At 59.0% G+C, this 18,362-nt stretch overlaps 1 protein-coding gene across 1 annotated transcript; it reads right to left on the minus strand.

The window, feature by feature from the left end:
- Positions 1–7,940: 7,940 nt before the first annotated feature.
- LOC135997581 (uncharacterized) lies at positions 7,941–11,717 on the minus strand. The gene is made up of 8 exons (XM_065650284.1): positions 11,651–11,717; positions 11,421–11,538; positions 11,197–11,287; positions 10,769–11,083; positions 10,365–10,583; positions 9,649–10,128; positions 8,281–8,963; positions 7,941–8,067 (listed from the first exon to the last, which is right to left on the minus strand). Exons 1-7 carry the CDS (start codon positions 11,715–11,717, stop codon positions 8,685–8,687), a joined length of 1,569 nt encoding a protein of 522 aa, XP_065506356.1. The 3' UTR covers positions 7,941–8,067; positions 8,281–8,684.
- Positions 11,718–18,362: the final 6,645 nt, after the last annotated feature.

Below are 18,362 nucleotides of genomic sequence, written 5' to 3' on the forward strand. Positions count from 1 at the left end.
AAGCCCTGCGGTAGATGGAGGAGAACCTGGGCCTTCTTTGGAGGCTTCCCCAGCCCTGCTGGAGGGGGAATGGCCAGAGCCTGAGCAGCGTCCAGGGCTCTTCCCAGGCGTTGTCCCTCCTCGGACCTTCTCAGGCTCCAGAAGTGTGTTCTCAGGCTCCGGTGCGTCCTGCTTGTCCTTCGCCTTGCACACCCTGGGAAGAGGAGGGTGGAGAGAAAAGGGAAAGGAACAGTCTCCTCAGAACAGTCTCCTTCTCTGAGACATTCAAACCCGCCTGGACCGACCTGTGTGATCTGCTCTGGTGACCCTGCGTGAGCAGCGCTGGGCTGGGGGATCTGCAGAGTCCTGCAGCCCAACCAGGCTGGGATTCTGTAATCTGGAGGACAAGGCTCTTCTCCAAAGCTTCCCAATGTGCCCCACATGGCCCCTGAGGACCGCAGGGGTGGACAGGCCAGCAGTTCAGATTTAGCGTGTCCAAAGTCTTCATGCCGTTCTCCCATTGGAACAATTTCAACTTATGTTTCTTTCCCACTCCTGTTTGCAGACTGTCAGGCTAACAGGCTTGGGCACCATCTGCCTCAGGGAAGAGGACTTTCGTGATGAGAACAAGGTCTGTTTCAAGGTCCAGAGACCCATGTTCCACCTGGACGAGCCAGTTTGGGTGTGGAACAAGCACCGCTACGGGACCAGCTCATGGCCTGGTAAGAAGAGACCTCCAGACCTGTGCTTCCCCCTTTATCACCACTGAGGTCCCTGCCACCCCTGAAGCCCTGCCAGGGCTCTCTGGGTGTCATGGGTGATGATGGCTCATGGAGAGCAATTTCTTGGAGATGTTCCTGCAAATCCCCCTGCGGTGATGGAGCTGGTGCTCCCCATTAATGACATCCCGTGCCTGGGGCAGGTGAGCACCAGCATTACTGCTGCTCCTGCAGCTGCTGTTGGTTCAGAGGAGCTGGAGCTGGGCTGGCGGCAGAGACGAGGTGGTCAAGGTGCCCCAAGGCCAGGCATGGCTCTGCTGGGCCACCACTGGAGGCCACGGGCAGCAGGGGCTGGGAGCGTGTCTGGAATGGTTCTGCCCCTCACATGTCCCTCTCCTCGGTGACAAAGACAGCCATCTGCTGGGGGACAGGGCACTTGCTGCTGGTGGGGAGTCAGTGGGGTGGGAGGAGGGTTGGTGGGCTCTCAAAGGGCCGTTGTGCTGAAAGGTGATGTGGGTCTGCTTGAAGGGCTGATCAAGTGACTCTGTTGCCGGGCGGTTTCTTGGTAGAGGAGTTAAAAGTTTCGGAGCTGATCTACGCCAAGGCCGCCCTTCGCCTCTGCATGCCCAAGAAAAAGGTCTCGAAGTGCCTCGAGGCCACCATGATAGTCATTGCGTGGGCCTTGACCGAAGGGAAGGACTTCGATGTTGTCTTCAAGAACTTGGGCATCCTGGTGTGCCGAGGAAAGACAGTGATCATGAGGTTCTTTGAAGACCTGCTCCGAGATGTGGACAAGACCGGGGTCCTGGTGAACAATTTTCTCCAGGTGAGTTTCTCCTGTTCTCAGTGCTCCCTCTAGCCGGGTCAAAGCCACGGCCTTGGGCACAGTCCACACTCTGTCTCTGTCCTTGCAGAAGTCGGAGCTGAGACCTCTGATCGTCGCCAGCACGGAAACGTCAGTTTTCCAGATGCCTCCTAAGGGGATCTTTGTGTTCCCACAGTGAGTATCTTTGCTTTTCTCACCATGGACCAATCAAGTGAGCAGATTCTTGGCCCCTCTTTTGTCCAGGTGCCCAGAGGTACCAAGGACCAAGTTACTGGGGCTGGTCTCCTGAAGCTGATGGGAAGTAGCTGTGCCCAAGGAGAGCTTCTCCGTGAAGTCCATGGTTACTCCTCCTTCTTTGGGCAGTTGTCAGGTGCAGTCCCAGGAGAGGACCTGCTTTCCCTTCCCACCCATGTGCGACATGGAAAGGCACTGAGGGACCTTTTTCCATAAAGCTTTGTCTGGTCCTTCCCTTTCCTTCGGGTGAGAATGAAACAGAAAAAAACCCCAAACAAATCAAGCCTAAAGTTTTCACACGGAGTTTGGCGACACGTGTTTCCTAACACTTATTGCCACCTTGTCATGTGTTCTGCTTTTCAGGACTGGAGGATTGACAGCGGCTCAGCTCTTGAGCAGCTCTAGGAGCAGCTTCTCCGTGGGGGCTGCAGGGGACTGTGTTGCCCCTTATTGAAACCACTGGCACCTTCTTTTTTTTTTCAGGTTTGTGTACAAAGATGAGATGTCTGAAAAAGAACTGGCTGCAAAGGCTGCCCAGCGAGGTACCGTAACAACACACCAATGTCACGTAGAGACACAAGTGTGTTCCCCTCATATGACTCCACCTCCCCAACGCCAGATGTTCTCCTAAGTGACCACGTGCCAGCTCAACCCCTTTTCCAGAGGGGGACTCAAGCAAGGAAGCAATGGGGCAGGAGCTGCTCAGGGTGCAGTGTGTCCCTGCAGAAAGGGAGGGCCGGAGAACAATGGTGGCTGAGAAGGGCTGAGACTGTCTGAGGAAGCCAGTCCAAGGGTTGAGGTCCAGGCCAGGAACCAGCAGCACACATGTGCACAGGTGGCACATCTGTCTTGTGGGACATGTCCCCAAGGTGCAGCTGTGACAACCTTCCTGCTCTTGTGCTTCCAGCAGCTCGTCCTGGTGAGCAGCTCCTTCCTCGAGAGCATCTGTCTCCCGGCCGGACAAGTGGCCTTGGTGTCCCTGGAGAAAAAAGGAGAAAAGCAGGGAGGGCAGCAGAGACCATGAGGTGAGACTCTCCAGCCACGCCTGACCAGGGCAGCTCGTGGCCATCTCATCCTGGTTGTAACGTGAGGGTGTTTCCTGGCCCAGACATCCCTCTGGTGCAGAACCATCTTGTGCTGCTGCACGGGGGTTGTCCGTGGGCTGGAGAACAGGCTGGGGTGGTTCTCACACCAGCTCCTGTGCCATGTGTTTGCAGCGACCAGGGGAGCCGAGCAGTGAAACGCAAGGATGTCACAGCAACAGAGTGTCCTGAAGTCAGGCTCCCTCCTCTGGACCCTCAGATGGGACCAGCAGTGGTATGTGGGACATGGGACATAAGAATTGTGTCACGTGTAGGAAAACATGGCTCTGTGGAGAAGGTGTCCTCAAAGACATTGCAGACGTGTTCATCCCATCGCTCCTCCCAGCTCTTTTGGACTAGATGATCTCCAGAGGTCCTTTCCAACCCTAACCATTCTGTGATTCTTCCTTTCCATCCGGTCAATGGCTCCATCTGCTCGCACCACACTTGGCTTCCACGTGGACCATCCTGGCTCCTCAGATTCTGCCCAGGGTCCCTCCGGGGACTCGTCTCCTCCCTGTGGGTTTCCCGGTGCTCTGGGGACCGCAGAGGGTGTGTGGGCCCTGGCTGCTCTGGGGCCACCTTGTCCAGGCACAGCAGAGAGGGGAGACCTGGGCTCAGATGTTCCTCTTCTTCGCACGCAGGCGAGGCGGCCGTCTGAGATACCCGCAGTGCGTTGGCCGGACTTGTCCCTGCGCTTCCCCTGCCCCAGAGGCACCGGGCAGGACAGGGCCAAAGCCCAGCCAGGACGGGAGAGGGGCAAGAGGGACAGGGAGGACATGTCGTGCTACCATCCCTGGGCAGAGCAGCGGAGGACACCGACCCCTTGGCTGGAGACGCCATGGCCAGAGTAAGCGCGCAGCAGGTCCTGGCACAGCCAGAGAGAGTCAAGGGACAGAGACCCTGATCTGCAGGGACAAGGACCTGATTTCCCCGACACGGGCTGATAATGTCCCTGGGCAGCCCCAGCCCGGGCACAGGGGCTGAGTGAGAGAGAAAATTTGTCCCTGATGTTGCAGCCCCCGACCACCACAAGCAAGGCAGGTCCTGCCACACCTGGGTCCGTGCAGATCCTGTCAGGAGTGGAGGATGACTCTGGAGCTCAACAAGCTGTGGACGCCGCTCCCAAAGCAGCTCCTCTGGTGAATATCTCTGAGCACGGGGGTCATTTGCACACAGCAGCTTCTCTCCCTGGCCCAGGCAGCATCTGTGCTGACGGTGGGTGCAGGAGAGCAGCAGGCTCTGGATGAGCCAGACCTGCCCTCCAGCCCCAGGGAGATGTCTTCAGGCAGAACAGGGCAGATGGGGACACCAGTGGGTTCCTCTGGGGTTTAGCTCTGCCTTTCCACCACACAGAGATTGTCCCTTCTCTGCCGGGGCATCCGCATGCAGACACCTTGCCTGGAGGGACGTATCTGTCCCCTCCCAGGTCTCAGCCCCAAGCTGAAGGGCCTGGCCCTGTGGAGCAGAGGGTGTCCCAGAGAGCACAGGAAGCCTCCAGGACCAGACCTGGTGGGCAGAAGGTCTCTGCCCTCCTCTCTGGACCTTCAGCTGAACAGCTTTTGGTTCCCTCCTAGCGAAGCGAAGAAGATGGAGCTCCACGACCCCAGAGGAAAGCACGCAGCCCGTCCAGCAGCACGTGGGCTGTGTGCGCAGCACGGCCGGGTCACACCGCGCAGGCCAGCACCACGGCGCTGAGCAGCGAAGCCTGAAGGGCCCAGCGAAGCCCCATGAGTGGACCTGTCAGGGCCGAGTGAAGGGGAGTTGGTGCTGGAGCTCCCAATCTCGCTCCGGTCCTGCCTCCTCTTCCTCTGCAGCAGAGCACTCGGCAGAGCGCGGTCTTTCCAATACTGCATGTGTTTAGTGCTGGGCTTGGCAGTGTTAGGTTAACAGTCAGACTCATTGATCTTAAAGGTCTTTTCCAACCAAAATGATTCCATGACTCCTCCTGGACATGCCCAATAAAGGCACCGGGGGTCTGTTCCCCGCTGGAGTCCCCAGCCTGCGCCTGGCAGGACGTCCACAGCTGGTGGCCACCCCCTGCGCTGGCCCATCCTCGCGCAAGAGCAGCCAGCGAGCACGGGGGACCTGTCCCCCGCACCCTGGGGGTGACAGACACACGCAGCTCAGCCCCGTCCGGCACAAAGCAGCTCGGGGGGAAGGAGGGGAGCTGCGGGGTGCGGGGAGGAGACAACAGGGGACAGCAGTGGCCAGCATGGTGCAGAGCTGGCCGCGGAGCACATTGGATGAGACTTGAGGAGGAGAACGGAGACAAATACAGATGGCAGCTGGTCACGAGTGGTGTTCGCCAGGGCTCAGTATTATGGCCAGTTCTGTTTAAGCTCTTCATCAATGGGCTGGACGAAGGGATCGAGTGCACCGTCAGTAATTTCACAGCTGACACCCAGCTGGGTGGGAGTGTTGATCTGCTGTAGGCAGGAGGCTCCGCAGAGGGATCTGGCCCGGCTGGGTCGATGGGCTGAGGCCAATTGTCTGAGGTTCAACAAGGCCAAGTGTCGGGTCCTGCACTTGGGTCACAACAACCCCACCAATGCTCCAGGCTCGGGGAAGAGCGGCTGGAAAAGGCCCTGGGGGTGTTGGTGCCAGCGGCTGAACATGAGCCAGCGTGCGCCCAGGTGGCCAAGAGGCCACCAGCATCCTGGCTGGGACCAGCACTGGTGTGGCCAGCAGGCCCAGGGCAGCGACCGTCCTGTGCTGGGCACAGTGAGGCCAAACCGCAAATCCTGGGGGCAGTTTTGGGACCCTCACACCAAGAAAGGCCTTGAGGTGCTGGAGCGAGTTGAGAGGAGGGAACGGAGCTGGTGAGGGGCTGGAGCACAAGGGTGATGGGAGCGGCTGAGGGAGCTGGGGGTTCAGCTGGAGAACAGGAGCTGAGGGGAGACCTTCTGATCTCTGACCTGCCTGAAAGGAGCTTGGAGCCAGGGGGGGTCGGGCTCTGCTCCCCAGGAACAAGCGCCAGGACCAGAGGAAACGGCCTCGAGTTGCGCCAGGGGAGGTTGAGGTTGGATCTGGGGAACAATTTCTTCCCCAAAGGGCTGTGGGGCATTGGAACAGGCTGCCCAGGGCAGTGCTGGAGTCACCATCCCTGGAGGGGTTGGACAGACGGACATGAGGTTCTCAGGACATGGGGCAGTGCCAGGGGTGGGGAACGGTTGGACTCGTTGGTCCAACCCAATGATTTTTCCAACCCAAATGATTCTTCTCTGACGTCAGTGTGCCGGGAGGGACAGAAGTGACCCTGAGCCCCCCGGCAGGGGAGGGGAGGGCACCCGGAGGGGGCTGAAGGGGACGTGCCATGAGCTGCGGGGACAGAAGAGGCTCAGAGCCTCGTCCAGGCTCACAGAGGAGTCATGACGGACACGGTGGGGAATGGGGGGGCTGCGAGTGCTCCCGGAGGGGATCAGAGCTCCTGGCCGTGCCCTCGGGGGGAACCGCGGCCTCCGAGGCCTGAGGGGAAGGCCAAGGGTCTGGGCACTGCTGGCATGCACACGGATTGCACTGGGGGGTCGGAGACACACAACTTGGGGCCGGGGGTGTCCCCAAAGCCACACCCTGGGCTCTGGGGATCACAAAGAGCGCTCTGCTCCGCTCTGGTGAGAACCCCTGCAGGGCTGGTCCGGCTCTGGGTCCTCAGCACAGGACACACATGGACCTGCTGGAGAGGGGCCAGAGGAGCCCCAGAAATGACCCGAGGCTGGACCAGCTCTGCTGGGAGGACAGGCTGGGAGAGTTGGGGGTTCAGCTGGAGAAGAGAAGCTCCGGGGAGACCTTAGTGCGGCCTTTCTGGACTCAAAAGTGGCTGAGAGGAAAGATGGGGACAGACTTTTAAGCAGGGCCTGCTGCAATAGGACAAAAGGTGATGGTTTTATACTACAGGATGGGAAATTCAGGCTGGACGTGAGGTAGAAATTGTCGGCCCTGAGGGTGGTGAGAGCCTGGCCCAGGTTGGGCAGAGAGGTGGTGGCTGAACCATCCCTGGAGACATCCCAGGCCAGGCTGGACGGGGCTCTGAGCAACCTGAGCTGGTGCAGATGTCCCTGCCCATGGCAGGGGGGGCACTGGGGAGCTGGGGAGGGCCCTCCAAACAAACCGTTTGGTGATTCTCTGATTCTGTGCCTGACACGAGGCTGTGGGCAGAGGGAACAGCCCTGCCCGGGCCCTGCAGTCGCTGAGGAACAGCGATGGGAGAACAAGGCAGGATCTGGAGAGACAGAAATCGTCACAAATCTGCAGCAGTGTTTCCTGCCAGTTTAAGAACTGTTCTTGAAAGCATCGCGCTGTGGAGTGAGCAGGGACTACAGCTCCCAGCTTGGTCACTGATCTTCTGGAGGAGCCGCCTCCTTTCCTGGAGTAACTTCTCGTTCTCGGCCGTCACCTGTGCAACCAGCACCTTCCCCTGCGGAGTTTTGCAGAGGGAAATAACACCCAGCGGTTACGCTTCACTCGTCTCTGTCCTCTGTAAACCTCGGAGCGCTTTACCAAAGGGGTGACCCCCAGGCGTGTTCACTCCTAGAACTGATACACTGTGGGATGTAACTTACCCCAAAGAAAAGAGGCTTTTGAGCCACTTCCCAGCACAAAGAGTTCAGAGGGAAAAGAAGCTGCAGCTCAGGGAGTTTCTGAACAGGATCTGAGGGCCGTGCTGGGCACAGCGAGGCCAAACCGCGAATCCTGGGGGCAGTTTTGGGCCCCTGACCTCAGGGCTCCAAATGGCGGCACCAGAGTCACCTCAGGGCTCCAAATGGCAGCCAGAAGGGTTAATAAGCGGAACAAAAATCTTTGAGAACCCCCTGGGCATAATGTAAGAAGACTAGGCCTAATGTTGCCAGACTAGGCCTGCGCAGGGGCCCTGGGCAGCCCCCCCAGAGCCGGGCCGGCCCCTGCGGCCCCACAGCCCCCGGGGGGAGCAGGGCAGCGGGGGCTCCAGGGCCTTTGCTGTCCCCAGCCGCTGCCCCCGGCTCAGCCCAGCGCTGGGGGGGCCCAGGAGGGGACAGCCATGGGAAAGCACAGCAGACGGGCACGGAAAAGGAACCTTCGCGAGCTTTAATGACCGCTTTCTACCACTCCAACAATTCTTCTTCCAAACTGTCGACCTCGGACAGTGTTGCACCGGAAGCGGGATCCCGGACTTCATCTGCATTCGGCAGAAGAGCAGGAGGTAGCTGGGGAGGATCCCCAGCAGATCCAGTTCCACGTTCAGCGGTGACTGGAGAGAAGAAGCAAGAGCCCATGTCAGTTGGGTGCCCACCTAACAGGACGTGCTCTGTGCTCTGCAGGACAAGCCAGGAACGTCTTTCTCCTGGCTCCAGCTGCCCAGGAATTGCACAGACAAGACTTGCACTCTCTGGCACCCCAGCAAAACCCAACCGCAGCCCCTGCCCCGCCTGAGCGCTGCAGAACCACGTCTGGAGCTGCTCACCTGAGCGCGACGGGCTCCCGCTCCGTCCCCGGCTCTGGCCCAGAGTCTTTGCCTCGCGACGGCAGAGTCGCCGATCGCTCAGGTCCTGCAGGCTCCGTGCTCTCTGCGCGTTGGCATCCAGGTCTCTCCTGCTCTGCTCCAGCTGCTCCTCCCTTGGCTGCTCACGGCGGGTCCCACGAAGCGCTGTTGGGGTCTGACCCCCCCCAGCAGTGGCCAAGCCGTGTGGCAGAAGAGCCACCAGCTCTTGCAGCTCCTGGATTGTGGCTTTGAGCTGCAGAGATATTTGGGACTGCAACTCCAGCTGCGCGGAGAGTTCACACACCTGGATGTGGGGAAAACAACATCTGTCTTAGGCAGAGGGGTCTAAAATCTCCGTGAAACCCAATCTGATGTTTGGATGGAGATCACAGCCGTGAAAACCGCTGGAAAACAATTGTAATGATGGTGAAGCTCAGAATGTCCTCACACAAATCTCTGCTGTGCTTGTTCTCAGCAGATTTTCTTCTCTTCCGGTCACTGAAGGAGAAGAACAGCTCCAATCTAGGAACACGTTCACAGACTCTGTGTACCTTGGCCTTGACCTTGTCCAAGTCCTCTTGCAAGTGGGGGTTCCCTTGCTTCAGGCAATCGTCTTGCTGTGGCCCAGCTGCCAGTGACGCTTCTGCCGGCCGTCCCACTTCTCTCTAGGGAAACAAAGTCACCGGGTACAAAGAAAAAGGTGAGAAGGCAAAATGGGCGTTTTTACTTTCAGTTACAGCTTAATCTACCAAAATCTGTTTTCTAAGGTCATTGCAAAGTGGAGAAATCTCATCTGCTATGGCATCTGCTCAGCTGATGATCCCCAGCCATCCTTGGCCAGGGAAGACAACCAAGGAAATGTCGTCTCTTCATGAAGATCTGTTTCCCAGCACGTTCTTCTCAGCAGATGCCGAGACTCTGCCTTCTGGGCTGTTGCTCATTTCTCAACATAGTGCCAAAATCGAACGGGATGTCAAGGCAGGTGCTGTGGTCGGGCTGCAGCCCTTTCTCCAGTGATGGGAGGTGACGGTCCCTACAGCCAACTCTGTGTCTCAACCTTTACGCTGCTCTTCTGCTACACAAACGAAAACCGAGGCATGCCCAAGCCTTTCTGCACACATATGTGTCTATAAGCGTGTCTCAAGGCTTGCCAGAACCTTCCGCAATTCCAGCAAAACCAGGACAAAGAACCAAGCCCGGTGATGGAGTCCCAGGCGCGTGGGTTCTACCCGCTGGTTGTTGGAAGCGCCCGAGAGCCTCGGGAGCTGCTCTCCTCTGGGTCATTCTCGGCCAGCGCTCACCTCACTCCTGTTCTACTATGTCGGCCGGGCACGTGAAGGCGTCACTCACCAGTGGTTCTTGGGCCGCCTTGTTCTGCGCGTCCCCCAGCTGCTGACGGAGCTGAAGGTTTTCACCTTGCAGCTGGGCCACTTGTTCCTGCAGCCCTTCTGCCCTCTGGACGGCATCTTTCCTCTCCTGATCCCGCTGACAGTACAGAGCCTGCCACTCCTGGGACTGCTGCCGGGCCTGGCGTAATTCTTCCGTTGTGCTTCTTAAAGCCACCGTCTTTTTCCCCAGGGCTTTTTTCAGTAGGTTCACTTCTATTTCCAGACGTGTAGCGTTTGTTTTGGCTTGGTTCAGCTCCTCGTCCAAGCGCCCGTTGGCTTCCAGCACCTCAGACACGCGCATGTCCACGTGGAGCCGTTGCTCACAGTCTCTCTGGAACCACCACACGTCGACACTTTCTGATGTGTGACACCTTCCATGGATCCGGCAGAAAGAGGATGGACCCGACCCCGCTGTCGATTCTGGGGCCCTGGCATCTTCTGCCTGTTCAAAGCCAAAGAACACAAAGGGACAGAACTCAGGAGACCAGCTCAAAAGAGGAGAGAGTGGCAGCATTTCGTACTCGCAGCAGAGGAACTGGGACCAACTTGACGTCAGATTATAAAGAGTTTTCAACAACTCTGCGTTAGGCTTTGCTCATGGAAAAGTCAGATTTGGCATCAGCGTGCAATATAGCCCTAGAAGGAAGACTCTGCACCAAAATCCCTGATGTTACTCACCTCCGGCCCAGCGCTGTTGCTCTCGTTGGCGCCTTCTCCCAGCCACAGCTCGTCCCGAACCTGCGGCTGGGGCTCGTTGCCATCGCTGCTCCCGGGGATCAGAGGCGTCACCCGCGCCGTCCTGCGCCGCAGGAACCGCAAGAGCCTTTCCATGGCGCTGCGATGTGCTCTGCTGCGCTGGCCGCTGCCGGGAGCGCTGCCTGCGGGGCCTGGCGGGCGCTGCCAACGGAGGAGCCGACCCGAGGAGCGGCAGGGACGGGCAGCTGCCTGCGGGCTGAGCCACCACCGGCAGCACCGGATCCACCAGCAGCAAACGCCACCAGCACCGGATCCACCTGCACCAACTACAGCAGCACCAGCTCCAACGCCACCAGCTCAGCAGAACCACCAGCAACCACTGGTACAGGGTCCACCAGCAGCACCAGCACCAGCTTCACCTGTACGACCAGCACCAGCTCTACCAGCTCCACTGGGAGCACCTGCACCACCAGCACAACCAGCACCAGCAGCACCAGCTCCACCAGCAACACCAGTACAACCAGCACCAGCTCCACTGGGAGCACCTGCACCACCAGTACAACCAGCACCAGCAGCACCAGCTCCACCAGCTTCACCAGAAGCACCAGCAGCAACAGCTCCACCAGCAGCACCAGTAGCACCAGCTCCACCAGTAGCACCAGCTCCACCAGCAGCACCAGCTCCACCAGCAGCACCAGCTTCTACCAGTATCACCAGCTCCACCAGTATCACCAGCTCCACCAGTAGCACCAGCTCCACCAGCTCCACCAGCGCTGTGTGTGCGGGGCCCGGCCAGCGCCCCAGCTCTAGTGACCGCATTTGCTGACGTCATGGGCGGCTCAGTGACGTCACAGGGCGCTGGGGGGCAGAGGCCGGCGGGGAGGGTCCCCGTGCTCAGCACCTCCCTGCGCACACGGGCCAGACAGGGGGATGTGGGCTCCAGGGTGTCGCTCACAGCCGCTGCTCACGGCTCTTGATGAACCGACAGCAAATGCTGCAGCTCAGGGTGCTGTGAGCTGCACAAACCCCACAGCTCACCTCACACACACGAGGCACAAGTTATTTTCCTTGCGGCCACGGTGCATTTTCAAAGGGGAATTTTCTTTTCCAAGCTCAGACCCTTTGGCCTCCACAGCCTTCAGCCGTACGCCCAGGCCTTTGATGGGGAAAGGAGCTAATGACGCCCCACAGCAATTAGAGGCACAGCACTAGCGAGCGGGGCACAGTTCCCCTGGATTTCTGCAGAGAAACAGGCACAAACCCCCCACGCCTGGGCAGAGGCGGCTCCAGAGCTGTGGACACCAGCAGCGCCCACCTGCTCTGCGGGGCGGCCATCGCAGGCCGGCTGCTCCAAGGGGTCTCCTCTTGGCCATCTTCTGGCTTTTGAGCCACTTCCCAGCACAAAGAGGTCAGAGGGAAAAGAAGCTGCAGCTCAGGGAGTTTCTGAACGGGATCTGAGGGCCGTGCTGGGCACAGCGAGGCCAAACCGCGAATCCTGGGGGCAGTTTTGGGCCCCTGACCTCAGGGCTCCAAATGGCGGCACCAGAGTCACCTCAGGGCTCCAAATGGCGGCACCAGAATCACCTCAGGGCTCCAAATGGCGGCCAGAGGGGTGGCGGGATCACCTCACACCAAGAAAGCCCTTGAGGTGCTGGTAAGAGCAAAAAAATCTTTGAGAAACCCCTGGGCATAATGTAGCAAGACTGGGCATAATGTAACAGAAACCTAACAGAGAAACAACAGCTCCATAGAGACCGGACATGAGGCAAAGCGGGATGTCCTTGGCTTGCAAGCTGGGAAAGAGGATTGTTCCACTAAATGAAGAAAGAGCTGGGTGACTTTTGCCGAGCAGCAGCACAAAGTGACAACGCGCTTGTTCACGAAATCAGGCCAAGGAGCCGACACCGGGGGGGCGCCAGCCGCGAAGAGCACAGGGGATAACTAGAGACCCCTGATGGAGACCCTCGAATACCAAAGAGGGACTGCCAGCAAAGGCTGGGGTTATGTAAATCAGTTATGTTTAGGGCATTAACTAACTGGTAGAGACAAATGAATGTGCACTAGGTGTACGGAATAAATCCCCAGAGGTGCAAATCACGCACACGCTCCGTTAGAGGATCGATCCTCCGAGTGCGCTGTAATAAAAGTGCTGCTTTGGAACACTTTCCAAACTGCGTTAAAGAGTCTTTTTGCCGACTTTTCGGTATCGCAGGGCTGGGGTAACGGTTGGACTCGTTGGTCTTGAGGGGCTTTTCCAACCCAAATGATTCTTCTCTGACCTCAGTGTGCCGGGAGGGACAGAAGGGACCCTGAGCCCCCCGGCAGGGGAGGGGAGGGCACCCGGAGGGGGCTGAAGGGGACGTGCCATGAGCTGCGGGGACAGAAGAGGCTCAGAGCCTCGTCCAGGCTCACAGAGGAGTCGTGACGGACACGGTGGGGAATGGGGGGGCTGCGAGTGCTCCCGGAGGGGATCAGAGCTCCTGGCCGTGCCCTCGGGGGGAACCGCGGCCTCCGAGGCCTGAGGGGAAGGCCAAGGGTCTGGGCACTGCTGGCATGCACACGGATTGCACTGGGGGGTCGGAGACACACAACTTGGGGCCGGGGGTGTCCCCAAAGCCACACCCTGGGCTCTGGGGATCACAAAGAGCGCTCTGCTCCGCTCTGGTGAGAACCCCTGCAGGGCTGGTCCGGCTCTGGGTCCTCAGCACAGGACACACATGGACCTGCTGGAGAGGGGCCAGAGGAGCCCCAGAAATGACCCGAGGCTGGACCAGCTCTGCTGGGAGGACAGGCTGGGAGAGTTGGGGGTTCAGCTGGAGAAGAGAAGCTCCGGGGAGACCTTAGTGCGGCCTTTCTGGACTCAAAAGTGGCTGAGAGGAAAGATGGGGACAGACTTTTAAGCAGGGCCTGCTGCAATAGGACAAAAGGTGATGGTTTTATACTACAGGATGGGAAATTCAGGCTGGACGTGAGGTAGAAATTGTCGGCCCTGAGGGTGGTGAGAGCCTGGCCCAGGTTGGGCAGAGAGGTGGTGGCTGAACCATCCCTGGAGACATCCCAGGCCAGGCTGGACGGGGCTCTGAGCAACCTGAGCTGGTGCAGATGTCCCTGCTCATGGCAGGGGGGGCACTGGGGAGCTGGGGAGGTCCCTCCAAACAAACCGTTTGGTGATTCTCTGATTCTGTGCCTGACACGAGGCTGTGGGCAGAGGGAACAGCCCTGCCCGGGCCCTGCAGTCGCTGAGGAACAGCGATGGGAGAACAAGGCAGGATCTGGAGAGACAGAAATCGTCACAAATCTGCAGCAGTGTTTCCTGCCAGTTTAAGAACTGTTCTTGAAAGCATCGCGCTGTGGAGTGAGCAGGGACTACGGCTCCCAGCTTGGTCACTGATCTTCTGGAGGAGCCGCCTCCTTTCCTGGAGTAACTTCTCGTTCTCGGCCGTCACCTGTGCAACCAGCACCTTCCCCTGCGGAGTTTTGCAGAGGGAAATAACACCCAGCGGTTACGCTTCACTCGTCTCTGTCCTCTGTAAACCTCGGAGCGCTTTACCAAAGGGGTGACCCCCAAGCGTGTTCACTCCTAGAACTGATACACTGTGGGATGTAACTTACCCCAAAGAAAAGAGGCTTTTGAGCCGCTTCCCAGCACAAAGAGTTCAGAGGGAAAAGAAGCTGCAGCTCAGGGAGTTTCTGAACGGGATCTGAGGGCCGTGCTGGGCACAGCGAGGCCAAACCGCGAATCCTGGGGGCAGTTTTGGGCCCCTGACCTCAGGGCTCCAAATGGCGGCACCAGAGTCACCTCAGGGCTCCAAATGGCAGCCAGAAGGGTTAATAAGCGGAACAAAAATCTTTGAGAACCCCCTGGGCATAATGTAAGAAGACTAGGCCTAATGTTGCCAGACTAGGCCTGCGCAGGGGCCCTGGGCAGCCCCCCCAGAGCCGGGCCGGCCCCTGCGGCCCCACAGCCCCCGGGGGGAGCAGGGCAGCGGGGGCTCCAGGGCCTTTGCTGTCCCCAGCCGCTGCCCCCGGCTCAGCCCAGCGCTGGGGGGGCCCAGGAGGGGACAGCCATGGGAAAGCACAGCAGACGGGCACGGAAAAGGAACCTTCGCGAGCTTTAATGACCGCTTTCTACCACTCCAACAATTCTTCTTCCAAACTGTCGACCTCGGACAGTGTTGCACCGGAAGCGGGATCCCGGACTTCATCTGCATTCGGCAGAAGAGCAGGAGGTAGCTGGGGAGGATCCCCAGCAGATCCAGTTCCACGTTCAGCGGTGACTGGAGAGAAGAAGCAAGAGCCCATGTCAGTTGGGTGCCCACCTAACAGGACGTGCTCTGTGCTCTGCAGGACAAGCCAGGAACGTCTTTCTCCTGGCTCCAGCTGCCCAGGAATTGCACAGACAAGACTTGCACTCTCTGGCACCCCAGCAAAACCCAACCGCAGGCCCTGCCCCGCCTGAGCGCTGCAGAACCACGTCTGGAGCTGCTCACCTGAGCGCGACGGGCTCCCGCTCCGTCCCCGGCTCTGGCCCAGAGTCTTTGCCTCGCGACGGCAGAGTCGCCGATCGCTCAGGTCCTGCAGGCTCCGTGCTCTCTGCGCGTTGGCATCCAGGTCTCTCCTGCTCTGCTCCAGCTGCTCCTCCCTTGGCTGCTCACGGCGGGTCCCACGAAGCGCTGTTGGGGTCTGACCCCCCCCAGCAGTGGCCAAGCCGTGTGGCAGAAGAGCCACCAGCTCTTGCAGCTCCTGGATTGTGGCTTTGAGCTGCAGAGATATTTGGGACTGCAACTCCAGCTGCGCGGAGAGTTCACACACCTGGATGTGGGGAAAACAACATCTGTCTTAGGCAGAGGGGTCTAAAATCTCCGTGAAACCCAGTCTGATGTTTGGATGGAGATCACAGCCGTGAAAACCGCTGGAAAACAATTGTAATGATGTTGAAGCTCAGAATGTCCTCACACAAATCTCTGCTGTGCTTGTTCTCAGCAGATTTTCTTCTCTTCCGGTCACTGAAGGAGAAGAACAGCTCCAATCTAGGAACACGTTCACAGACTCTGTGTACCTTGGCCTTGACCTTGTCCAAGTCCTCTTGCAAGTGGGGGTTCCCTTGCTTCAGGCAACTGTCTTGCTGTGGCCCAGCTGCCAGTGACGCTTCTGCCGGCCGTCCCACTTCTCTCTAGGGAAACAAAGTCACCGGGTACAAAGAAAAAGGTGAGAAGGCAAAATGGGCGTTTTTACTTTCAGTTACAGGTTAATCTACCAAAATCTGTTTTCTAAGGTCATTGCAAAGTGGAGAAATCTCATCTGCTACGGCGTCTGCTCAGCTGATGATCCCCAGCCATCCTTGGCCAGGGAAGACAACCAAGGAAATGTCATCTCTTCATGAAGATCTGTTTCCCAGCACGTTCTTCTCAGCAGATGCCGAGACTCTGCCTTCTGGGCTGTTGCTCATTTCTTAACATAATGCTAAAATCGAACGGGATGTCAAGGCAGGTGCTGTGGTTGGGCTGCAGCCCTTTCTCCAGCGATGGGAGGTGACGGTCCCTACAGCCAACTCTGTGTCTCAACCTTTACGCTGCTCTTCTGCTACACAAACGAAAACCGAGGCATGCCCAAGCCTTTCTGCACACGTATGTGTCTATAAGCGTGTCTCAAGGCTTGCCAGAACCTTCCGCAATTCCAGCAAAACCAGGACAAAGAACCAAGCCCGGTGATGGAGTCCCAGGCGCGTGGGTTCTACCCGCTGGTTGTTGGAAGCGCCCGAGAGCCTCGGGAGCTGCTCTCCTCTGGGTCATTCTCGGCCAGCGCTCACCTCACTCCTGTTCTACTATGTCGGCCGGGCACGTGAAGGCGTCACTCACCAGTGGTTCTTGGGCCGCCTTGTTCTGCGCGTCCCCCAGCTGCTGACGGAGCTGAAGGTTTTCACCTTGCAGCTGGGCCACTTGTTCCTGCAGCCCTTCTGCCCTCTGGACGGCATCTTTCCTCTCCTGATCCCGCTGACAGTACAGAGCCTGCCACTCCTGGGACTGCTGCCGGGCCTGGCGTAATTCTTCCGTTGTGCTTCTTAAAGCCACCGTCTTTTTCCCCAGGGCTTTTTTCAGTAGGTTCACTTCTATTTCCAGACGTGTAGCGTTTGTTTTGGCTTGGTTCAGCTCCTCGTCCAAGCGCCCGTTGGCTTCCAGCACCTCAGACACGCGCATGTCCACGTGGAGCCGTTGCTCACAGTCTCTCTGGAACCACCACACGTCGACACTTTCTGATGTGTGACACCTTCCATGGATCCGGCAGAAAGAGGATGGACCCGACCCCGCTGTCGATTCTGGGGCCCTGGCATCTTCTGCCTGTTCAAAGCCAAAGAACACAAAGGGACAGAACTCAGGAGACCAGCTCAAAAGAGGAGAGAGTGGCAGCATTTCGTACTCGCAGCAGAGGAACTGGGACCAACTTGACGTCAGATTATAAAGAGTTTTCAACAACTCTGCGTTAGGCTTTGCTCATGGAAAAGTCAGATTTGGCATCAGCGTGCAATATAGCCCTAGAAGGAAGACTCTGCACCAAAATCCCTGATGTTACTCACCTCCGGCCCAGCGCTGTTGCTCTCGTTGGCGCCTTCTCCCAGCCACAGCTCGTCCCGAACCTGCGGCTGGGGCTCGTTGCCATCGCTGCTCCCGGGGATCAGAGGCGTCACCCGCGCCGTCCTGCGCCGCAGGAACCGCAAGAGCCTTTCCATGGCGCTGCGATGTGCTCTGCTGCGCTGGCCGCTGCCGGGAGCGCTGCCTGCGGGGCCTGGCAGGCGCTGCCAACGGAGGAGCCGACCCGAGGAGCGGCAGGGACGGGCAGCTGCCTGCGGGCTGAGCCACCACCGGCAGCACCGGATCCACCAGCAGCAAACGCCACCAGCACCGGATCCACCTGCACCAACTACAGCAGCACCAGCTCCAACGCCACCAGCTCAGCAGAACCACCAGCAACCACTGGTACAGGGTCCACCAGCAGCACCAGCACCAGCAGCACCAGCACCAGCAGATCCACCAGCAACCACTGGTACAGGGTCCACCAGCAGCACCAGCACCAGCTTCACCTGTACAACCAGCACCAGCTCTACCAGCTCCACTGGGAGCACCTGCACCACCAGCACAACCAGCACCAGCAGCACCAGCTCCACCAGCAACACCAGTACAACCAGCACCAGCAGCACCAGCTCCACCAGCTTCACCAGAAGCACCAGCAGCAACAGCTCCACCAGCAGCACCAGTAGCACCAGCTCCACCAGTAGCACCAGCTCCACCAGCAGCACCAGCTCCACCAGCAGCACCAGCTTCTACCAGTATCACCAGCTCCACCAGTATCACCAGCTCCACCAGTAGCACCAGCTCCACCAGCTCCACCAGCGCTGTGTGTGCGGGGCCCGGCCAGCGCCCCAGCTCTAGTGACCGCATTTGCTGACGTCATGGGCGGCTCAGTGACGTCACAGGGCGCTGGGGGGCAGAGGCCGGCGGGGAGGGTCCCCGTGCTCAGCACCTCCCTGCGCACACGGGCCAGACAGGGGGATGTGGGCTCCAGGGTGTCGCTCACAGCCGCTGCTCACGGCTCTTGATGAACCGACAGCAAATGCTGCAGCTCAGGGTGCTGTGAGCTGCACAAACCCCACAGCTCACCTCACACACACGAGGCACAAGTTATTTTCCTTGCGGCCACGGTGCATTTTCAAAGGGGAATTTTCTTTTCCAAGCTCAGACCCTTTGGCCTCCACAGCCTTCAGCCGTACGCCCAGGCCTTTGATGGGGAAAGGAGCTAATGACGCCCCACAGCAATTAGAGGCACAGCACTAGCGAGCGGGGCACAGTTCCCCTGGATTTCTGCAGAGAAACAGGCACAAACCCCCCACGCCTGGGCAGAGGCGGCTCCAGAGCTGTGGACACCAGCAGCGCCCACCTGCTCTGCGGGGCGGCCATCGCAGGCCGGCTGCTCCAAGGGGTCTCC

This window comes from Caloenas nicobarica, chromosome 22 (genome assembly GCF_036013445.1).
Source record: "Caloenas nicobarica isolate bCalNic1 chromosome 22, bCalNic1.hap1, whole genome shotgun sequence".
Classification (NCBI taxonomy): domain Eukaryota; kingdom Metazoa; phylum Chordata; class Aves; order Columbiformes; family Columbidae; genus Caloenas; species Caloenas nicobarica.